This window comes from Papio anubis, chromosome 5, assembly GCF_008728515.1.
Source record: "Papio anubis isolate 15944 chromosome 5, Panubis1.0, whole genome shotgun sequence".
Taxonomy (NCBI): Eukaryota; Metazoa; Chordata; class Mammalia; order Primates; family Cercopithecidae; genus Papio; species Papio anubis.
Window position 1 is genome coordinate 168140898 of NC_044980.1, and position 20316 is coordinate 168161213.

The window sequence follows — 20316 nt, forward strand, 5'->3', positions numbered from 1 at the left end:
TGGAGCCCAGGAGTTCGACACCAGCCTGGGCAATACAGTGAAACCCTGGCTCTACAAACGGTATACAAATTCTAAGAATACAAAAACTAGCTGGACATGGTGGCAGACACCTGTAGTCTTAGCTACCCGGGAGGCTGAGGTGGGAGGATCACCTGAGCCCAGGACGTCAAGGCTGCAGTGAGCTGTGATTGTACCACTGCACTCCAGCCTGGGTGAGAGAGGAGACCCTGTCTCAAGAAAAATAAATAAATAATATAGTAACCAATTCTAAAATAAGACCATGATGGCAGCAACTTGCCCTAAAGGTTGCCCTTATATTTAACAAATTAGAGATAGTTATTAGGAACTAGAATTATATAAAAGCTACATATTAATTTTTGTTTTCATTATTTATGTTAAGCATAAAGGAAAAATACTGACAGTGAGAATTATAATTAAAAGGGAAAAGAGATTACTTGGTATTCAATTTTCTGAGAACAACCCCTATCAGATCTCCACCAGGGAACATCACAGATCACCTAGGCCCGAGGGCAGGCACCAGAGGGTAGAGAACGGTGCAGGGAAGGAAATGGCTCCCGGCCTCATGTACAGCCACAGCCTGGAGTCCGTCCAGCATGAGGTCCACACCCAGAGCACATGCTGAATCCCACGCCCAGCCTTATGTTGAACCTCCTGGATCAGAACCTCTAGAAGGAGGATAGTATTTGTGTTTATAAGAAGCTCTCCAGGTGATTTTGATGTGTTGCATTGGTTCAGAACCATCAATCTGCACCAGCAGCTTTGCAGGAATAAAGTCTCCTGAGGAGGGGAGGTTTAATGTGTTGTTCCGTCTTGCTACCACCATCATTGCTGTTAAATCCACCTCCTCCCCCTTCACTATCCAAAAATGGAAGTGACCGGCTACCACGGTGTCTTCCTTTTGGCCAGTCGGGCTAACAATAAATTTACCTCTCACCTTCCAGGATGCCACTCTCTCCTGGTTTTCCACCCACCAGTCACTCCCCAGCCCACTGTGCGTGCCTTCGGTCCTTTCTGACCTCTTCACACCAGAGTCCTTGGATCTCTTCTCTATTTACCTTCACTTCCCTGGTGATCTCATCACATCCCATGACTTTAAATATAATCTCTGTCCGACAACTCCCACGGATAATCTCCAGATTAGACTTCTCCCCCGAACCTAGACCTGCTCATTCTGCTGCCCGCTGGACATCTCCACTTGATGCCTCCTAGGTGCCTCAAACTTACTCCGGGCAAATCTGAGCTTCCTGTCTTCTCCATCGGCCCTCTCTCCTCCTCCAGTTTTTCCAACCAAATACTTAGGAACCTTGCTTTTCCTTTCTCTCACATCCCACGAGTGTGAGGTGTCAAGAAATCCTGCTGGCACCACTGAAGAAATACCAAGAGCTCCAGTACCTCTCGCCACCTGCGCTGCCCCCCGGCTCTGTCTGGATCTCTGCAGGAACCTTGCAGCTGCTCCTCCTGTGTCCACTCTTATCTCCCCGTTGTCTGTTCTCCACACAGCAGCCAGAGAGATCCTTTCAAATTGTGAGTCTGTTCATTTCAGTCCTCTGATCAGAACCCTCCGATGACTCCCATTTTTTGCAGAGTGAAATGCAAAGGCCTTACAGAGGCTACACGACCTACATCATCTGACTCCAACCTAAGCCATTGCATCTCTTACCTGCTCATCTCCCATCTCCTGCTTCCTTATTCCACTCCAGCTCATGCCTTCTTGCTGCTCTTTGAAGTCACCAGATGCATTTTTGCCTTAAGGTCTTGGCAATACCTTTTCCCTCTGCCTGGAATGCTCTTCCCCTAGATATCCACACGATTCAATTCTTCACTGTCCTCTGGTCTTGCTGCAGTATTACTTTCTCAATGAGACATACCCTGACTACCTTATTTAAAAATGCAAGTGCTGCTCATGATCCTTCTTATCCTGTTCTGGGGTATTTTTGTTTGTTTGTTTGTTTTCCCCAAACCATTTACTGTCTTCTAATATAATGAATAGTTTACTTATCTTTTGTATTTTTTGTTTATTGCCTGTTTTCCTTTCACCTCTGCCATCCCAGCGTCAGCTCCAATAGGGCAGGAATTTTTGTCTTCTTTGTTCCCTGATACAGCCCAAGAGTCTGTCATGTAGTAGGTGCTCAATAAATATATATTAAAGATAGCAGCATTTTTTTTAGGCCTTATAGAAAAAACAAAGCTAGCAGATTTTTTTTTCTCCTGAGTATTTATTCTGTTATGCATTTAAACTATGGTCTACTTGAGAGTAGGAATTATATCTTTTATTGGCTCATTCAGAAAGGGGAGGAAATTAGGCCAGATTTTCTGTCTTATTCAGTTGTATGATTGCGTATGGCATTTATTTGATGACCTCTAAGGATAGAAACAAATGTTGTGTAATACAAATGTTGTGTAATTGTAACTTCAAAATGTGGCTCATGGACAGGGGCCAGCATGTGAACCCACCTGCTTGAATTCGCCTGCACGCCCTATGGGTTGCTAAGATGCCTCAGCAGAGCCCAAGCCTCTGTAGACAAGTCTGAAAAGGGCTGCTTTTCAGAATATGAACTGGACTCTGCTTTTTGTAATATACTTGATATATTCTAATTCAAAATTTAGTCATGTCTGCATACAATGACATACATTTCTTGTATCCCCATGATGGTGGTAGCAAGAAGGAAGACACTGCACAGCACATTCAACTTCCCTCCTCGGGGAACTGTTTATTCCTGCGAAGCTGCTGGCGCAGATCAATGGTTCTGAACCAGTGGAACACGTCAAAATCATCTGGAGAGCTTTTGAAACAGACAAATGTTATCCTCCTAGAGATTCTGATCAAGGAGGTCCAGCACAAGGCTGGGCATGGGATTCAGCCTGCACTCTGGGTGTGGACCTCATGCTGATGGGTACCAGGCTGTGGCTGTACATGAGGCCATGAGCCATTTCCTTCCCTGCACCCTTCTCTACCCTCCTGTGCCTGCCCTCAGGCCCAGGTGGACTGTGATGTTCCCCGGTGGAGATCTGATACAGATTTTTCTCAGAAAATTGAATACAAACTATTCTCTCTTCCCTTTTAACTGTAATTCTCACTATCACTACCACATCCCTGTTTCCTTAGAAGCTACAAAGTTAAGATGGACTTGCAACGTTGTGTCCAAAAGTTTCCTAATCTGAAGCTCTGCGCCCGGGCTGGAAATCTGGGCGGGCTTTCTGTGTCAAGAGTGGGATGTTTCATTCTGTGTGTTAGGATTTCAAGTAGCTAAGTTTCTGACCGTCTGTGATGATAGGTAACAAGATTGCTCAGTGAGATGAGAAAGCAGTGGTCACAAAAAAAGAGAACTACTATGACACCACATAGCTGCATTCTGACCTTGGGGAAAATAGGCTTCCCATTAGCTTTCTGGCTGGCCTTCTCTGTGTTTGTTACCCCAGCCTGCTCTAGGAATAGCAGGGCTGATTCTTACCTTCTCACTCTCACCGCCCTACTGTTTTCCATACACTAGACTCCTCACATCCGTGGACCTCACATGCTCAGTTTTGATCCTGTGGTCCATGATATGTGTTAATTGGAGATTTTGAGAACATATGCCTTACAGGAATGCCCAGCATTTGCATCTGACATCTTAATATACCTCCGAACCTGTAAAGCACTAAGAAAGTAACTTAAGGAAAAGTGACCTGAAAAGTGAATTAAAATTAAAACTGGTATTAGAAATGTAGGGAAGGGAAGCAGGTGTAAGTAAGCCATGGTTTGAAACCTTCATAGTGGGTAAAATCCTTTGGCCTACTAATATCACGCAGAGAGAGCTAGTCTGAGGAAATCACTAGCTGTAAGGACAAACATGCATAGACAGGGATAAGCAATTATATGTCATGGTGAAAAACCAAAAACCACTTAAACATTAGAGGTGTAGTTATATATCCAAAATGAACAGCGGCCACAACGATGCTCATGAAATAAGTGCAAAAAAATCGGGATTTTAAAATACACAGTGTGATATCAACTATTTTTTTAATTGTATAATAACATGTATAGAAAATATCTATAAGGAAAGGTACCAAAACATTAACGATGATTTCAGAGTGCCTGGATTATGGGAAATTTTGTTTCTTTATTCTTTATTTTCTATAATAAGCTTGTGTTTTTCAGAATACCACAGTAAGCATCTATTACAACAATACAACGCAGTTCTAAAATAAACATGTATTACTCAGAGAAAGAAATTAATTACTTTTGGAAAAAAAGTAATGCTCTTTAGCCAGAAAATAAAAATTTTATGAGGATAATTATATGCTACAGAGTTATTCCTATTCATGGGGCTATGCAAATGTGTTTTTCCCACTATGTTCCTGGTAGCTTGAAGAACATAATTCTTAATTTTTGATTGGTGGTTTATGTGCTAAACAAGGCTGAATGAATCTGCATCTTTTTTAGTTGTGTAATTTTTAGCATTTAAACCTTTTTAAAATCATTAGTCATTTCTCCTAGTAGGAATAACAACTTTAGTAGGCTTTAAACAACTTTAGTAGTTTGACGTTGGTTGTTTCACTCAGAAAAATGGGTTCAAACTTCAGGCCTTGTTACTGTTATTATTTTTAAACTTCTTTTTTTTTTTTAGAGACATGGTCTTGCTTTGTCACCCAGGCTGGGGTGCAGTGGCATGATGACAGCTCACTACAGCCTCCAACTCTTGGGTTCGAGCAGTACTCACACCCCACGGCCACCTCAGCCTCCTGAGTAGCTGGAACTATAGGCATGCACCACCATGCCTGGATAGTTTTTTAAAATTTTTTGTAGAGATGGGGTCTTGCTTTATTGTCCAGGCTGGTCTCAAACTCCTGGGCTCAAGGGATCTTCCCTGCTCGACCTCCCAAAGTGCTGGGAATATAGGTGTGAGCCGCCGCACCTCTCCTAAAACTTCATACCTTTATTTTCTGCAGAGTAATTCTAAGTATTCAACAAGTAAATATTAAAATACTATGTATTTATAAAGAGAAATATGTAGGAAACTATTGAAATTTAGTTAAGATCAATTGAGATTTATAGACAAAGTTAGCTTTGAATTTAGATGGCCTTTTTGCCATTTATAGCAAAATTATCTTTATAAATAGGAAGAGTACATAAACCTTTACTTGAAAATTAAAAGTGACTATAAAGTTTCTAAATATGTAGTGACATTGTAAGCCTTACTTGAATTTGCCTTTTTGACTCTTTGCAGTCCGGGACCATGTCTGGAGAACTGCCACCAAACATTAACATCAAGGAACCTCGATGGGATCAAAGTACTTTCATTGGACGAGCCTATCATTTCTTCACTGTAACTGACCCCAGGAACATTCTGTTAACAAACGAACAACTAGAGAGTGCAAGAAAAATAGTACATGATTACAGGTAACATTAATTATTGTTTTTTGGTTTAATGTATAAATAGATCATCATGTTAGGCTGTTATCTTTAAACCTTCACTTAGTGATTTTACAACCTTTTTTTTTTTTTTTGCAATGGAATTCTTTTGACCAAAAAAAAAAAAAAGGAAGAGTAAAAAGACTTGTTGTATCCCTCATTGCTCGCCCTTAACACAAATATCTAGGGTTCATATTAACCTGACAATGAGAGTCACCCCTCTTTGTTGTGGATACCAATCCCTTTCTCCTGGCAGCTTGCCTTCTGTTCTCCAATAGCACCACCACCTCCGCCATGACATCCACAACCCCTCCATGCATTTTTCTGTCTCTGGACAGAAACAGCATTATGCAAAAACAAATTGCCAAGAATCAGGGGTAGTTTGGTTCCTTCTGAATTATAGGCGCAGTAAGTAAAATCCTGTAGGTAGGAGCTCAGATGGCAAGGGTGCTGCTGGCAATGCCTACAGGGACTGCAGATGTGGGATGCACGCCATCAGCTGAGAGAAGCAAACAGGAGGGAAGAGAAGATGCTACCAGTGTAGAGATGTTCCATCCAAGGCAGTAGTTGGCCACTTTTTCTGTAAAAGATCACATAGGAACTATTTCAGGCTTTGTGGGTCATTGTCACATATTATTCTTAAATTTTTATTTGTGTTTTTTGTTTGTTTTAACAATCCTTTAAAAAAAATGTAAAAACCTCTTACCTAGCAGGGCACACAGGCCACAACCGGTAGTTTGCTGACTCCTGCACTAGGGGAAAGTCAATCCAAAGCTGGGGACTGGATTGTTAGAAGCTTTGTGCCTAAACGTGCCCAGAAGTGATACATCAGAAGCAGGTCCTTAACCATCATCTAGGTAGAGGGAGAACCAACGACAGTCAGTAAACACTGAGTCTGGCCAAGTACTGCCACGTGCCAATGTGCGTAAAGAGGGAATATACAGATAGCAGATATACAAACAGCAGAACATCCTGGAGCCTTATGAGGAAATAGTGAAGACAGGCCAAAGCCATAGAAAGCGGAGAGGTTGAGATGAAAAGACAACTACGTGGTTGAAAAGAAGACGGCATAAGGAACATTGCCAAGAACCTAAAAATGTGATTGAAATTGAAAGGTTTACTGGGGGCGGTGGTAAAGAACCAACATCAGAAATCACACAGTAAGAAAAAGAATTACCGGCCTGGCATGGTGGCTCACGCCTGTAATCCCAGCACTTTGGGAGGCCGAGGCGGGCAGATCACAAGGTCAGGAGATTGAGACCATCCTGACTAACACGGTGAAACCCCATCTCTACTAAAAATACAAAAAAATTAGCCAGGCGAGGTGGCGGGCGCCTGTAGTCTCAGCTACTCGGGAGACAGAGGCAGGAGAATGGCATGAATCCAGGAGGCGGAGCTTGCAGTGAGCCAAGATCGCGCCACTGCACTCCAGCCTGGGCGACAGAGCGAGACTCTGTCTCAAAAAAAAAAAAAGAAAAAGACAAAGTAGAATTACCGATGGAGAGAATGAACCTGAGAAGCTTCCTGGGTGAAGACCAGAGGTCGGCAAACTTTCCGTAAAGGGCCAGACAAAAAGTATTTTAGGCTTTACAGGCCACGCATTCTTTGTCACATATTCTTGTTTGTTTTTACAACCCGCTAAAAATGTAAAAGCTATTCTGAGTTCACAGACATAGAGAAACAGGCCAGGCCATGGACTGGTGTTGGCCAGTCCCTGATATAGATGGAAAAGAAAGATATGAAAAAGACTTCTTTAGAGGAAAAGAGAGTAGAGACTGAAGATGAAATTAATTAGTGCTCCTAAAAGAGAAACTAGAAAAATGGCAAATAAGCAATATTAAATATATTTCATAGCAACAGAAAGTAAAATGGAATTTTCCTCAGGTGAGGAAAACCATTTCTCTTATTAAAGAGATCTGCCCTATTTCAAGCAGAGACACCCACACATGGCAATTTTTTTCCTTTTGTTTTTTCTATAAACTTTTAAAACTTCCAAAAGAATCCATGAACAGGAAAACAAAACAAAAGAAGCTATTAAAAAGGAACATGTCAGAAAGGGCTCAGTCTTTTCATCTTTATACTGAATGCCAGAAGATAGTAAGCAGTGTGTGCAAAGTTCTCGAGAGAAAGAATTGTCACTTGGGAATTTTAGAGCAGATCGTCTATTTCCAACAGCAACAGAAAATATGCAAGTGCGGCCAGGCACAGTGACTCATGCCTGTAATCCCAGCACTTTGGGAGGCCAAGGTGGGTGGATCGCCTGAGGTCAGGAGTTCGAGACCAGCCTGGCCAACATGGTAAAACCCCGTCTCTACTAAGAAAAGTACAAAAAATTAGCTGGGCGTGGTGGTGCATGTCTGTAATCCCAGCTACTCGGGTGAGAGGCAGGAGAATCACTTGAACCCAGGAGGCAGAGGTTGCAGTGAGCCGAGATCATGCCACTGCACTCCAGCCTGGGCAACAAGCACGAAACTCCATCTCAAAAAAAAAAAAAAAAATATGTAAAATATGCGAGTGCATCAAACATAAACTCTTCATAAAACCTTCTTGGGTGATCAAAAGATAACACAAAATAGAGTTAAAAAAAGTAAGCCATAATATAAGGAGATTCCTCAAACAGTGAAACATGAATCACCATGTGACCCCGCAATCCCACTTCTGGGTATATACCTGAAAGAAATGAAAGCAGGAACTCGAACAGATGCTTGTACACCCATATACATAGCAGCAGTATTCACAGTAGCCAAAAGCTAGAAGCAACCCAAGTGTGCATCAGCAGAGGAGTGGATGAGCAAATGTGGTCCTGCCATACAATGGAATCCCATACCTTGAAATATTATTCAGCCTTCAAAAGGAGGCAGATTCTGATGCATGCTACAACATGGTTGAACCATGAAGACATTATGATGAGTCAAATAAGCTAGTCACCAAAGAACAAATATTGCTGATTTCACTTAGATGAGATACCTAGAGTAGTCAAATTCACAGAGACAGAAAGTAAAGGGGAAGTTGCCAGGGGCTGGGGGAAGAGGGAATGGGGAGTTAGTGTTTAATGGGCACATAGTTTTAGTTGGGGAAGATGAAATGTTCTAGATGTGGTGATTTGAGAGTGGTGATGACCACACAATGATGTGAATGTACTTAATGCCACAGAATTGTATACTTAAAAATGATTAAAATGGCTGGGAGTAGTGGCTCATACCTGTAATCCCAGCGCTTTGGGAGGCCAAGGCAGGAGGATCACTTGAAGTCAGGAGTTCGAGACCAGCCTGACCAACATGGTGAAACCCCATCTCTACTAAAAATACAAAAATTAGCCGAGCATGGTGATGCACACCTATAATCTCAGCTACTTGGGAGGCTGAGGCAGGAGAATCACTGGAACCCGTGAAGCAGAGGTTGCAATGAGTTGAGATCGTACCACTGCACTCCACCCAGCCTGGGCAACAGAGCGAGACTTTGTCTCAAAAGAAAAAAAAGGGGGGCAGTTAAAATGGTAAATTTTATGTTATGAATCTTTTACTACAATAAAAAAAATATAAGAAAGTCATCATATAAATAGACAAGTGATGAATGCTGAAACACATTAAAATAGAAATAGTTGTACCTCTAGTGTGAAAGAGTGTATATAAAATAAAAGAAATTAAAAGTGGTTTTTTGTTTGTTTGTTTTTTGTTTGTTTTTTTTGAGACAGAGTTTCTCTCTTGTTGCCCAGGCCGGAGTGCAATGGTGCAATCTCGGCTCACTGCAACCTCTGCCTCCCAGGTTCAAGCAATTCTTCTGCCCCAGCCTCCCGAGTAGGTGGGATTATAGGCATGTGCCACCACACCTGGCTAATTTTGTATTTTTAATAGAGACAGGCTTTCTCCATGTTGGTAAGGGTGGTCTCAAACTCCCAACGTCAAGTGATCCGCCCTCCTCAGCCTCCCAAAGTGGTGGGGTTACAGGCGTGAGCTACCGCGCCTGGCCTTAAAAGTGTTTTATAAAAAATTGTAATAGATAGCTGGGCATGGTGGTGCGCACCTGTAATCCCAGCTTGGGAGGCTGCGGCAGGAGAATCACTTGAACCTGGGAGGCGGGGGTTGCAGTGAGCCAAGATCGCTCCGCTGCACTCCAGCCTGGGCAACACAGCAAGACTCCGTCTCAAAAAAAAAAAAAGGTAATAGCTATCTGAATCAAAAGCCCTAGATTGTAGTGTCAAAAAACAAAAAGGAAATGGAAGAATTAAAACATCTTGTCTCAAATAGGAACAAAACTCAAAAATATACATGATTTTGCTCCTTACTGTATTCAAAAAATGCATTAACATGTTTTATTTTAAAGTTAGTAGAATATGCATGAACAGAAAATTGTAAGCCTTAATAATTTACTAACATACCAACAAATTAAAACATTTTAAAATCAAATCAAAGACTTTAAAATTGGGTGGAAACACTTAAAAAGCTCAGTGATGACATGACACCCCACTTAGAATACCTGAAGCTTGCGTGATGTAATTGTACTTACGAAATTACAATACACTTTTCTAAGAATCCCTCAATGTCTCCCTTTTTTTTCTCTTCACCTTTTTAAAGCATATAGAACCTTAAAGTCTGGGGGATAAATTGACTAGGCCTGTTCCAAATGAGCTTTGGGGTATTTGTTAGGTTCTGTGCTGATATATACTCTTTTTTTTTTTTGAGATGGAGTCTTGCTCTGTCGCCCAGGATGGAGTGCAGTGGCGCTCCAGCTCACTGCAACCTCTGCCTCCCGGGTTCAAGCAATTCTTCCTGCCTCAGCCTCCCAAGTAGCTGGAAATACACGCACCTGCCACCATCCCTGGCTAATTTTTATGTTTTTAGTAGAGATGGGGTTTCAGCATGTTGGCCAGGCTGGTTTTGAACTCCTGGACTCAAGTGATCTGCCCACCTCAGCCTCCCTAAGTGCTGGAATTACAGACATGAGCCACCACGCCTCGCCTGTATACTTTTATATATATTAATTAGTAAGCCAGTTGTTGAATCAGTATGTAAGAAATAACTCATCGAGTTTCTTACCTCCCCTCAAGAGATAAATCAGCCATGAGCCTTCTGGGGAGATTAGCTCAAGGGCTAGTTAGGGTTAAAGAGATATCATGTTTTAAGTATGACTGCCAATATACAGTTCTAGTGGGATACCAACAATGCTATTTTTAAATGAACCAAAAAGGAAGTAATAAAAATGGCTAACATTAAAAAGCAAGACAAAGGTAATTGCAAATGAAAAGCAAGAAATCACAACTCTGGGCAAATAGATCCAAATATCTTGATATTGATAAAGATATAGTGAATGCTGAACAGACAGTATTCATGAGCCGGTGGTGTTCCATCAAAATATACAAAGAAAGGGTGGTTAGCAATACAAATAGAACTTGATTAAAACACAATCGTAGGGCTGGGCGCAGTGGCTCACGCCTATAATCCCAGCAGTTTGGGAGGCCAAGGCAGGTAGATCACCTCAGGTTAGGAGTTTGAGACCAGCCTGGCCAACATGGTGAAACCCTGTCTGTACTAACACAAAATGTTAGCCAGGTGCGGTGGCAGGCACCTGGAATCCCAGCGACTCGGGAGGCTGAGGCAGGAGAATTGCTTGAACCCAGGAGGCAGACGTTGAAGTGAGCTGAAATCACGCCACTGCACTCCAGCCCGGGTAACAAGAGCAAAACTCCGTCTCAAAAAAAAAAACCCACAATTATAGTAGGAAATTCTAACATACCTTTTATCATCTTTGATAGATCATCTAATCACATTAGAATTTTTATGCTCTTTTAATTCTTTGATCAAAACAAAAAGAAATCAAATTACAAAGTAAAAACAATGAGAAAATGAATAAGAAACCTTAAGGAATTGTACTCAGGGGAAAGACTGTATCTCTGTGATTAAACAATAAAAGCCGACAATGAATGAACTGAGAATCCAGCCTAAGAAACTAGAGAACAGCAGAATAATAAGAAAACAGCAAACCCTGCAGGGTACTTCCTGAGTGTTGGATACTGCTTTAATCATTTCACATGGACTAATTTAACCCTCACAACCTTTGAAGGTAGGTAATGTTATTTCCATTTTTCAGATTGAGAAATGGAGGCATTAACAGAATCCTGCTGCAGTAGGCGGTAGAGCCAGGACTGAAACCCAGACAATCTGACCACAGAGTTCATGCTATTAACTGTTAACTACTACATACACTGCTTTTCTTTTTCTTTTTTTTTTTTTTTTTTTGAGACGGAGTCTCACTCTGTCGCCCAGGCTGGAGTGCAGTGGCGCGATCTTGGCTCACTGCAAGCTCCGCCTCCCGAGTTCTCCGGAGTTCACGTTATTCTCCTGCCTCAGCCTCCTGAGTAGCTGAGACTACAGGTGCCCACCACCACGCCCGGCTAATTTTTTGTATATTTTTTTTTTTAGTAGAGATGGCATTTCACCATGTTAGCCAGGATGGTCTCGATCTCCTGACCTTGTGATCTGCCTGCCTCAGCCTCCCAAAGTGCTGGGATTACAGGTGTGAGCCACTGCACCCGGCCTACATACACTGCTTTTCAAAACAGAGAGGAGTTAATTTTAAAAGTCAGAAATTAATTAATAGGATTAAAAAATAAATGTAAGAAATTGTCCTTTGAGAAACCCGGAAAAGGATAAGCCTCTGGTAAGTCTAACCAATCTAAAGGAAACAAATACAACTCAAAATACATAACAAAAGGAGTAAGAAGGTTACGTAAAAGAGAAAGAGAAAATAAAAATAAAGCCTACTATATAGCTTTTTTGCTAAAGATTTAAAAAATCTTAGTGAAATATATAACATTCTATGAATACAGTATATAGATTACCAAAATTGACTCAATCCAAAAGAAGGCAGGGAAAGGGGGAAAAAGGGAATGAGGAGAAGAGACAAACAGAAAACAAATAACAAGATGATAATAAAACAAAAATCTTTCCCACAAAAATCTCAAAGGCCGGATGGCTTTACACAGGTAAAGAAAGAATTTTTTCACAGGAAGAATATCAAACCAGCCAGGTGCAGTGGCTCACTCCTGTGATCCTAGCACTTTGGGAGGTTGAGGTGGGCGAATCAACTGAGGCCAGGAGTTCAAGACCATCCTGGCCACCATGGTGAAACTCCGTCTCTACTAAAAATACAAAAATTAGCCGAGTGTGGTGGCTCGTGCCTGTTATCCCAGCTACTCAGGAGGCTAAGGCAGGAGAATTGCTTGTACCCAGGAGGCAGAGGTTGCAGTGAGCCAAGATGGCACCGCTGCACTCCAACCTGGGCAACAGAGTGGAGACTCTGTCTCAAAAAAAAAAAAAAAAAAGATATCAAACCACAAACTCCAGCAGAAAGCAGAAGAGTCAAGAAACACTTCATCATTCATTTCCTGAAGCTACAAATACCCTGATGCAAAACCAGAAAAAGGGATAAGAGGAAAAATGACTAATACCTCTGGTAAACATAGACACAGAAATTCCTAACGGAATTTAACAAATCTACCCAGAAAGGGCAATACCAAAATAAGCAGAACTCAAGTGGAGTTATGACAAGAATGCAAGATTGGTTTAACATTTAAAAATCACTGTATCAGGCCAGGCACGGTGGCTCACGCCTGTAATCCCAGCACTTTGGGAGGCCAAGGCGGGAGGATCACGAGATCAGGAGATCGAGACCATTCTAGCTAACATGGTGAAACCCTGTCTCTACTAAAAATACAAAAAAAAAGTAGCCAGACATGGTGGCGGGCGCCTATAGTCCCAGCTACTCAGGAGCCTGAGGCAGGAGAATGGCATCAACCCAGGAGGCGGAGCTTGCAGTGAGCCGAGGTTGTGCCACTGCACTCCAGCCTGGGCAACAGAGCAAGACTCCGTCTCAAAAAACAAATCACTGTATCAGTAGACTAAAACAGAAAACCATATTACCATATCAATAGATGCAGAAAAAGCAGACAACATCCAACATCCATTCCTGATACAGCTGTCAGCAAACTAGGAATAGAAGGGGAAGGTACAACTACAAAAGCCCTACCACTAACATCAGACCTGATGGTGACAGTATGAACACGTTCCTTCCGAGGCTGGGGAGCAAGGCGACCATTTCTGCTCTCATTACTTTTCTTCAGCATTGTGCTAGAGGTTCTAACTAGGGCAATAAGACAAAATTTAAACATTTTTTTTTCAAAAAAGGCAAAGATAGGAAATGAAAAAGTAAAACTTTCCTTATTCACAGAAATTGTGATCATCTATATAGAAAGAATTTACCAGGCCAGGTGCGGTGGCTCACGCCTATAATCCCAGCACTCTGGGAGGCCAAGGCGGGTGGATCACCTGAGGTCAGGAGTTCAAGACCAGCCTGGCCAACATGGTGAAACCTTGTCTCTACTAAAAATACAAAATTAGCCAGACCTGGTGACGCATGTCTGTAATCCCAGCTACTTGGGATGCTGAGGCAAGAGAATCACTTGAACCTGGGAGGTGGAGGTTGCAGTGAGCTGAGATTGCACCATTGTACTGCAGCCTGGGTGACAAGAGCAAAACTCCGTCTCAAAAAAAAAAAAGGAATTTGCAAAAAAACCCAACTAGGATAAATGGATTTAGTAAGGTTACAAGATCTATATACAAAAATCGATTTCATTTCTATCTAGTAGCAATTAACAACTGTAATTTTGAAATTTTAAAAATAATACCATTTTCAGTAGCAACAAAAATATTAAGTACTTGGAGATCACTTTAACAAAATATATAAAATGCCTGTACACCGATACACACACACACACACACACACACACACACACACACACACACACACATTACAGAGAAAAAAACAGAGCTTGGTTTTTTTAAAAAAATGGGGAGATATGCAGTGTTCCTGTATTGGAAGACTCAATATTGTTAAGATGTCATCTCTTCCCAAATTTATGTAAGATTCATTGTAAACATCAAAACCCCAGCAGGCTCTTTTTAGACACTGACAAGCTACTTCTAATGTTTATGTGGAAATACAGGGAGCCTAGAATATTGGAAACAATTTTGAAAAAGAATGAAGCTGAGAAACTTACACTACCTGGTCTTAAAACTGACTGTAAAGCTCTCATAGTAACGACAGTTTAGCATTGTTGTAAGGAGACACATTTAGATCCATGTAACAGAAGAGAATCTTGAAATAGGCACAAATATATATAGTTAACTGATTTTACATAAAGGAGCCAAGATAATTCAATGAGGAAAGGATACTCTGTTCAATGAATAGTTCTGGAAATAAAAAAATGGATCTTGATCCTTAACTCATCCTGTAAACAAAATTTAACTTGAAATGGATAGTAGACCTGAATATACTAGCTAACACTATTCAACTTCTAGAGAAAACAGAAGAAAGTCTTTATGACTTTGATATGGACAAAGAATTCTTTTTTTTTTTTTTGAGACAGAGTCTCACTCTGTCACCCAGGCTGGAGTGCAGTGGCACAATCTCGGCTCACTGCAACCTCTGGCTCCCAGGTTCACACCATTCTCCTGCCTCAGCCTTCCGAATAGCTGGGACTATAGACGTGTGCCACCACGCCCAGCTAATTTTTTGTTTTTTTAATAGAGACGGGGTTTCACCATGTTAGCCAGGAAGGTCTCGATCTCCTGGCCTCGTGATCCACCCGCCTCGGCCCCTCAAAGTGCTGGGATTACAGGCGTGAGCCACCGTGCCTGGCAATATAGGCAAAAATTTCTTAGATAAGACATAAGAATGAACAATGATCAATTGAAATGGAAAGAGAAAAACACTGATAAATTGGACTTCATCGAAAAAAAAGTCTTTTCATGACAGAAGACACTTTAGAAAATAAAAATGCAATTCACAGACTGAAGGAAAATATTTGCAAAACTTATATCTCATAAAGGATTTGTATCCAGAAGATATAAAGACCTCTATCAATACTGAACTATATCACTTGAACTATATCCAACCAGTAATTACCCAACCCAATTTTTTTAAGTGGACAAAAGATTTGAGTAGACCGAGGACACTTCACCATTGAAAATACAGGAATAGCAAGTAAGCATATGGAACTATGCTCAGCATTTTTAGTTACTAGGGAAATGCAAATCCACAAGAAGATACTACTTCACACCTACTTCACCTACTAGACTTTGTAACCACCCGTTGGGTTCACCTTGCCTGCTGCCCAGACAGAACCGATTTGTCAAGACAGGAATCACAATGGAGAAAGAGTAATTCACGCAGAGCTGGTTGTGAGGGAGACCGGAGTTTTGTTATTATTCAAATCAGTCTCCCCGTCCGTGATGAGAGTTTTTAAAGATAATTTGGCGGGTAGGGGCTTGGGAAATGGGGAGTGTTGATTGATCAGGTTGAAGATGGAATCATAGAGGTTCGAAGTGAGGTTTTTTAATGTCTTCTCTTCCTGGGTGTGATGGCAGAACTGGTTGGGCCAGATTACTGGTCTGGATGGCGTCAACGGATCCAAAGTGCAAAATATCTCAAGGTCTGATCTTAGGTTTTACGATACAGTGACGTTAGCCCCGGGAGCAATTTGGAGAGGTTCAGGTTCTTGGAGCCAGAGACTGCACGACCCTTAAACTGTAATTTCTAATCTTGTAGCTAATTTGGTAGTCCTGCAAAGGCAGACTGGACTCCAGGCAAGAAGGGAGTCATTTTGTTTCAGAGTCAAACCATGAACTGAATTCCTTCCCAAGGTTAGTTCAGCCTATGCCCAGGAATGAACAAGGACCGCTTAAGGATTACAAGAGTCGGTTACTTCTGATTTCTTTCACTGTCATAATTTCCTTAGTTATAATTTTGCAAAAGCAGTTTCAGAATAACTAAAAAGAGAATTGATCCATGTAACAGAAGAGATGACCGGTGCAGTGGCTCATGTCGGTAATCCCAGCACTTTGGGAGGCAGAGGCGAGAGGATTGCCTGAGCTCAGGAGTTCAAGACCAGCCTGGACAACATGGAGAAACCCTGTCTGTACTAAAAATATAAAAAATTTGCCGGGCATGGTGGTACATGCCTGTAGTCCCAGCTACTTGGGAGGCTGAGGCAGGAGAATCGCTTGAACCCAGGAGGCAGAGGTTGCGGTGAGCCAAGATCACACCATTGCACTCCAGCCTGGGCAACAAGAGTGAAACACCATCTCAAAATAATAATAAATAAATAAATAAATAAATAAATAAATAATAACTGGTACGTCCATCCATCGAATGGATTAACCAACTCATATAAACAACAAGGTGCATCTCAAAAGCATTATGCAAAGTGAAAGAGGTCACATACAAAATACACAAAATATATATCTACTCGCTCTATGATTCCATTTGTGTGAAATTCTTGAAAAGGCAATATAGTGTTAGCAAATAGATCTGCTGGTTGACAGGAAGTGAGGAAATAACTCCAGAGGGGCCCAAGGGAACTGTTGAAGACATGGAAATATGCTGTACCACAGTTCTGGGGTGGTTACACCACTGAGTACATTTTTTCAAAACTTATCAAATTGGACACTTAAAGTGGATGACTTTTATGGTATTTAAATTATACCTCAATAAAGCTGATTTAATTTTTAAATGTTATGAGATCATAGGAAAAAAAGGAAATGCTTCCCAATTCATTGCAACCCTGATAAAATAAATGATTTTTTAAAAAATACAAAAAGAAACAATGGCCTGTCTTACAAATTGATAATGCAAAAATCCAAAATAAAACACCAACACATAACATCCAACCTTGTGTTAAAACATGAACTGGTAGAATTTATTCCAAGAATGAAAAGGTGATTTATATTTAGGACATTTATTAATGTAATTTATCACATCAGTATGTCAGAGCAAAAAAGCCACATCTTGATAGATGCCCAAAAGAAGGTAAAATTATATATTTCCCATAAAATAATTAATCAGGAATAATGCATAGTACTTCTTTAATTATTAAGAATGCATATCCCACATCAGTAGTGACCAGTGCACGAAATAATGGAACACTAGAGCTGAACTTCCCAAAAAGACCTCTAAAGAAAAGGAACCCTGACCGGGCGCGTCGGCTCACGCCTGTAATCCCAGCACTTTGGGAGACAGAGCCAGGTGGATCACCTGAGGTCGGGAGTTCAAGACCAGCCTGGTTAACATGGTGAAACCCCGTTTCTACTAAAAATACAAAAAATTAGCCAGGCATAGTGGCACGCACCTGTAATCCCACCTACTCGGGAGGCTGAGGCAGGAGAATTGCTTGAACCCAGGAGGTAGAGGTTGCAGTGGGCCAAGATTACGCCATTGCACTCCAGCCTGGGCAACAAGAGTGACACTCCATCTCAAAAAAAAAGAAAGAAAGAAAGAAAAAATAATAATGAAATTCTATGAAATAATTAGAGAAAGAAAAGAGTGGGGCAGGGGAAGGAAGAGAGGAATCAAGGGAGGCAGAGAGAGAGAAAGGGAGAGGGTTTTGGTAGTCAAATTTGAGAAAGTTTACATTCCACTTTTGAGAATGTCACATTCTATTAACTGTTCAAAGTTTCTAAAAAGTCCAGGAGTAATAATAAAGCTGCTTAATCATTTTTCCCAAACTTGGACATGAGCCCTTTCTTTTTTTCCATAATGTATGTAATATGTATGAGAATACTCAGCCAGGCGAGGTGACTCAGGCCTGTAATCCCAGCACTTTGGGAGGCCAAGGCGGGCAAATCACCTGAGGTCAGGAGTTCAATACCAGCCTGGCCAACGTGGTGAAACCCCGTCTGTACTACAAATACAAAAACTAGCCGGGCGTGGTGGCGCACACCTGTAATCCCAGGTACTCCAGAGGCTGAGGCAGGAGAATCACGTGAACCTGGGAGGCAGAGGTTGCGGTGAGCCACTATTGCACGACTGCACTCGCCGGAGTGACAGAGCAAAACTCCATCTCAAAAAAAAAAGAAAAAGAAGAGACCATAACAACTGAAAAACCATAGAACAAATAAAAATGCAATGAGGGGACTACTTATAATAAACACAAAACAACAGTAGTTTCCTATGTACCAGCAACAAGCAATTACACAGTGTTTTTAATTCACTTCATAAGAACAATTTTTTTTTTTTTTTTTGAGACAGAGTCTTACTCTGTCGCCCAGGCTGGAGTGCAGTGGCACAATCTTGGCTCACTGCAAGCCCCACCTCCCTGGTTCATGCCATTCTCCTGCCTCAGCCTCCTGGGCAGCTGGGATTACAGGCGCCTGCCACTACACCTGGCTAATTTTTATATTTTTAGTAGAGACGGATTTTCACCATGTTGGCCAGGCTGGTCTTGAACTCCTGACCTCGTGATCCACCCACCTCGGCCTCCGAAGTGCTGGGATTACAGGTGTGAGCCACCGCGCCTGGCCTATTAATTTATTAAGGCTGCCATAACAAATTGCCACCAACTTGAGCCTCACAGTTATGGAGGCTCGAGGTCTGATATCAAGGTGTCAACAGGGCCGTGCTCCCTCTAAGAATCCTTCCTTGGGGTTTCTAAGGTTCTAGAAGCTCTAGGAATGTTTTGATGTGCCTTGGTTTATGGGTACATCGCTGTCATTTCTGCCTCCTTCATCACTTGGCCTTCTTCTACGTCTGATTGCACGTGGCCTTCCTATAAGGACACCATTCATTGGATTTAGGGACCACTCTAATCTAGTATGCCTTCATCTGAACTAATTGCATCTGCAGAGACCCCATTTCCAAATCGGGTCACATTCTGAGGTTGCAGGTGGACATGAATTTGGGGGAGACATGGTTCAACCCAGTATAGATTATATAGAAGAATATCTGAAGACACAGAGAAATGTTTACAATGTATTACTGAATAAAGAAGGCGGTTATAAAGCAGCAGATCCGGTGTGAGGCCTTTAAGTAAACACATCACATTTAGATTCCAGAAGAGAGACTGAAAATGTACGCATCCAAACATTACCACTGGAGATGAGTAGGTGAAGACTTCAGTGATTTTAAGTGCTCTAATAGATTCCTGTATTTTCTAAATTTTTGACAATGAATATGTGTTTTTTTGATGAAGGGAAGGAAATAAAGAATGATGTACCTAACGGTTTTTTTTTTTTTTTTTCCATCAAGAGTCTTCTGAGGCTGGACATGGTGGCTCACGCCTGTAATCCAGCACTTTGGAGGCCATGTCAGGCAGATCGCTCAAACCCAAGAGTTCAAAACCAGCCTGGGCAACATGGTGAAATCCTGTGTCTACGAAAAATGCAAAAAAATTAGCAGGCATGGTGGTGCATGCCTATGGTCCCAGCTACTCAGGAAACTGAGGTGGGAGGATCATTTGAGCCCAGGAGTTCAAGGCTGCGGTGAGCCAAGATCATGTCATTGCACTTCAGCCTGGGTGACAGAGTGAGACCCTGTCTTTAAAAAAAAAAAAAAAAAAAAAAAAGGCCAGACACGGTGGCTCACGCCTGTAATCCCAGCACTTTGGGAGGCTGAGACGGGTGGATCATGAGGTCAGGAGATTGAGACCATCCTGGCTAACACGGTGAAACCCCATCTTTACTAAAAAATACAAAAAAAACTAGCCGGGTGAGGTGGCAGGCGCCTGTAGTCCCAGCTACTCGGGAGGCTGAGGCAGGAGAATGGCGTGAACCTGGGAGGCAGAGCTTGCAGTGAGCTGAGATCTGGCCACTGCACTCCAGCCTGGGCGACAGAGCGAGACCCCGTCTCAGGGAAAAAAAAAAAAAATTTCTTCCTGAACTAGCTTTTCATTCTATAGGTATAAAAATGAATATCCTTAATTACCATAACTTTTGTCTAATTGGTTAAAATATTTTAAAGTTTACAAATTCAAAATACATTATAAAATATGTCACTTAAAGAGTATTTCAAAGTTGAATGCTCTCCTGTTCCCTATATATAATTTCTTTTCTGGCTTTTCCAAACTACAGGTA

At 41.7% G+C, this 20316-nt stretch overlaps 1 protein-coding gene across 5 annotated transcripts in view; it reads left to right on the forward strand.

The window, feature by feature from the left end:
* SFXN1 (sideroflexin 1) overlaps nt 1–20316 on the forward strand; it is a 50252-nt gene that overhangs the window by 8105 nt on the left and 21831 nt on the right. For all 5 annotated transcript variants that reach the window (XM_009209592.3, XM_003900549.3, XM_009209591.4 and 2 more), the window contains exon 2: nt 5229–5401. In XM_009209592.3, coding sequence (XP_009207856.1) covers nt 5238–5401 — 164 coding nt within the window. In that variant the 5' untranslated portion in view covers nt 5229–5237. The remainder of the gene's footprint in view (nt 1–5228; nt 5402–20316) is intronic.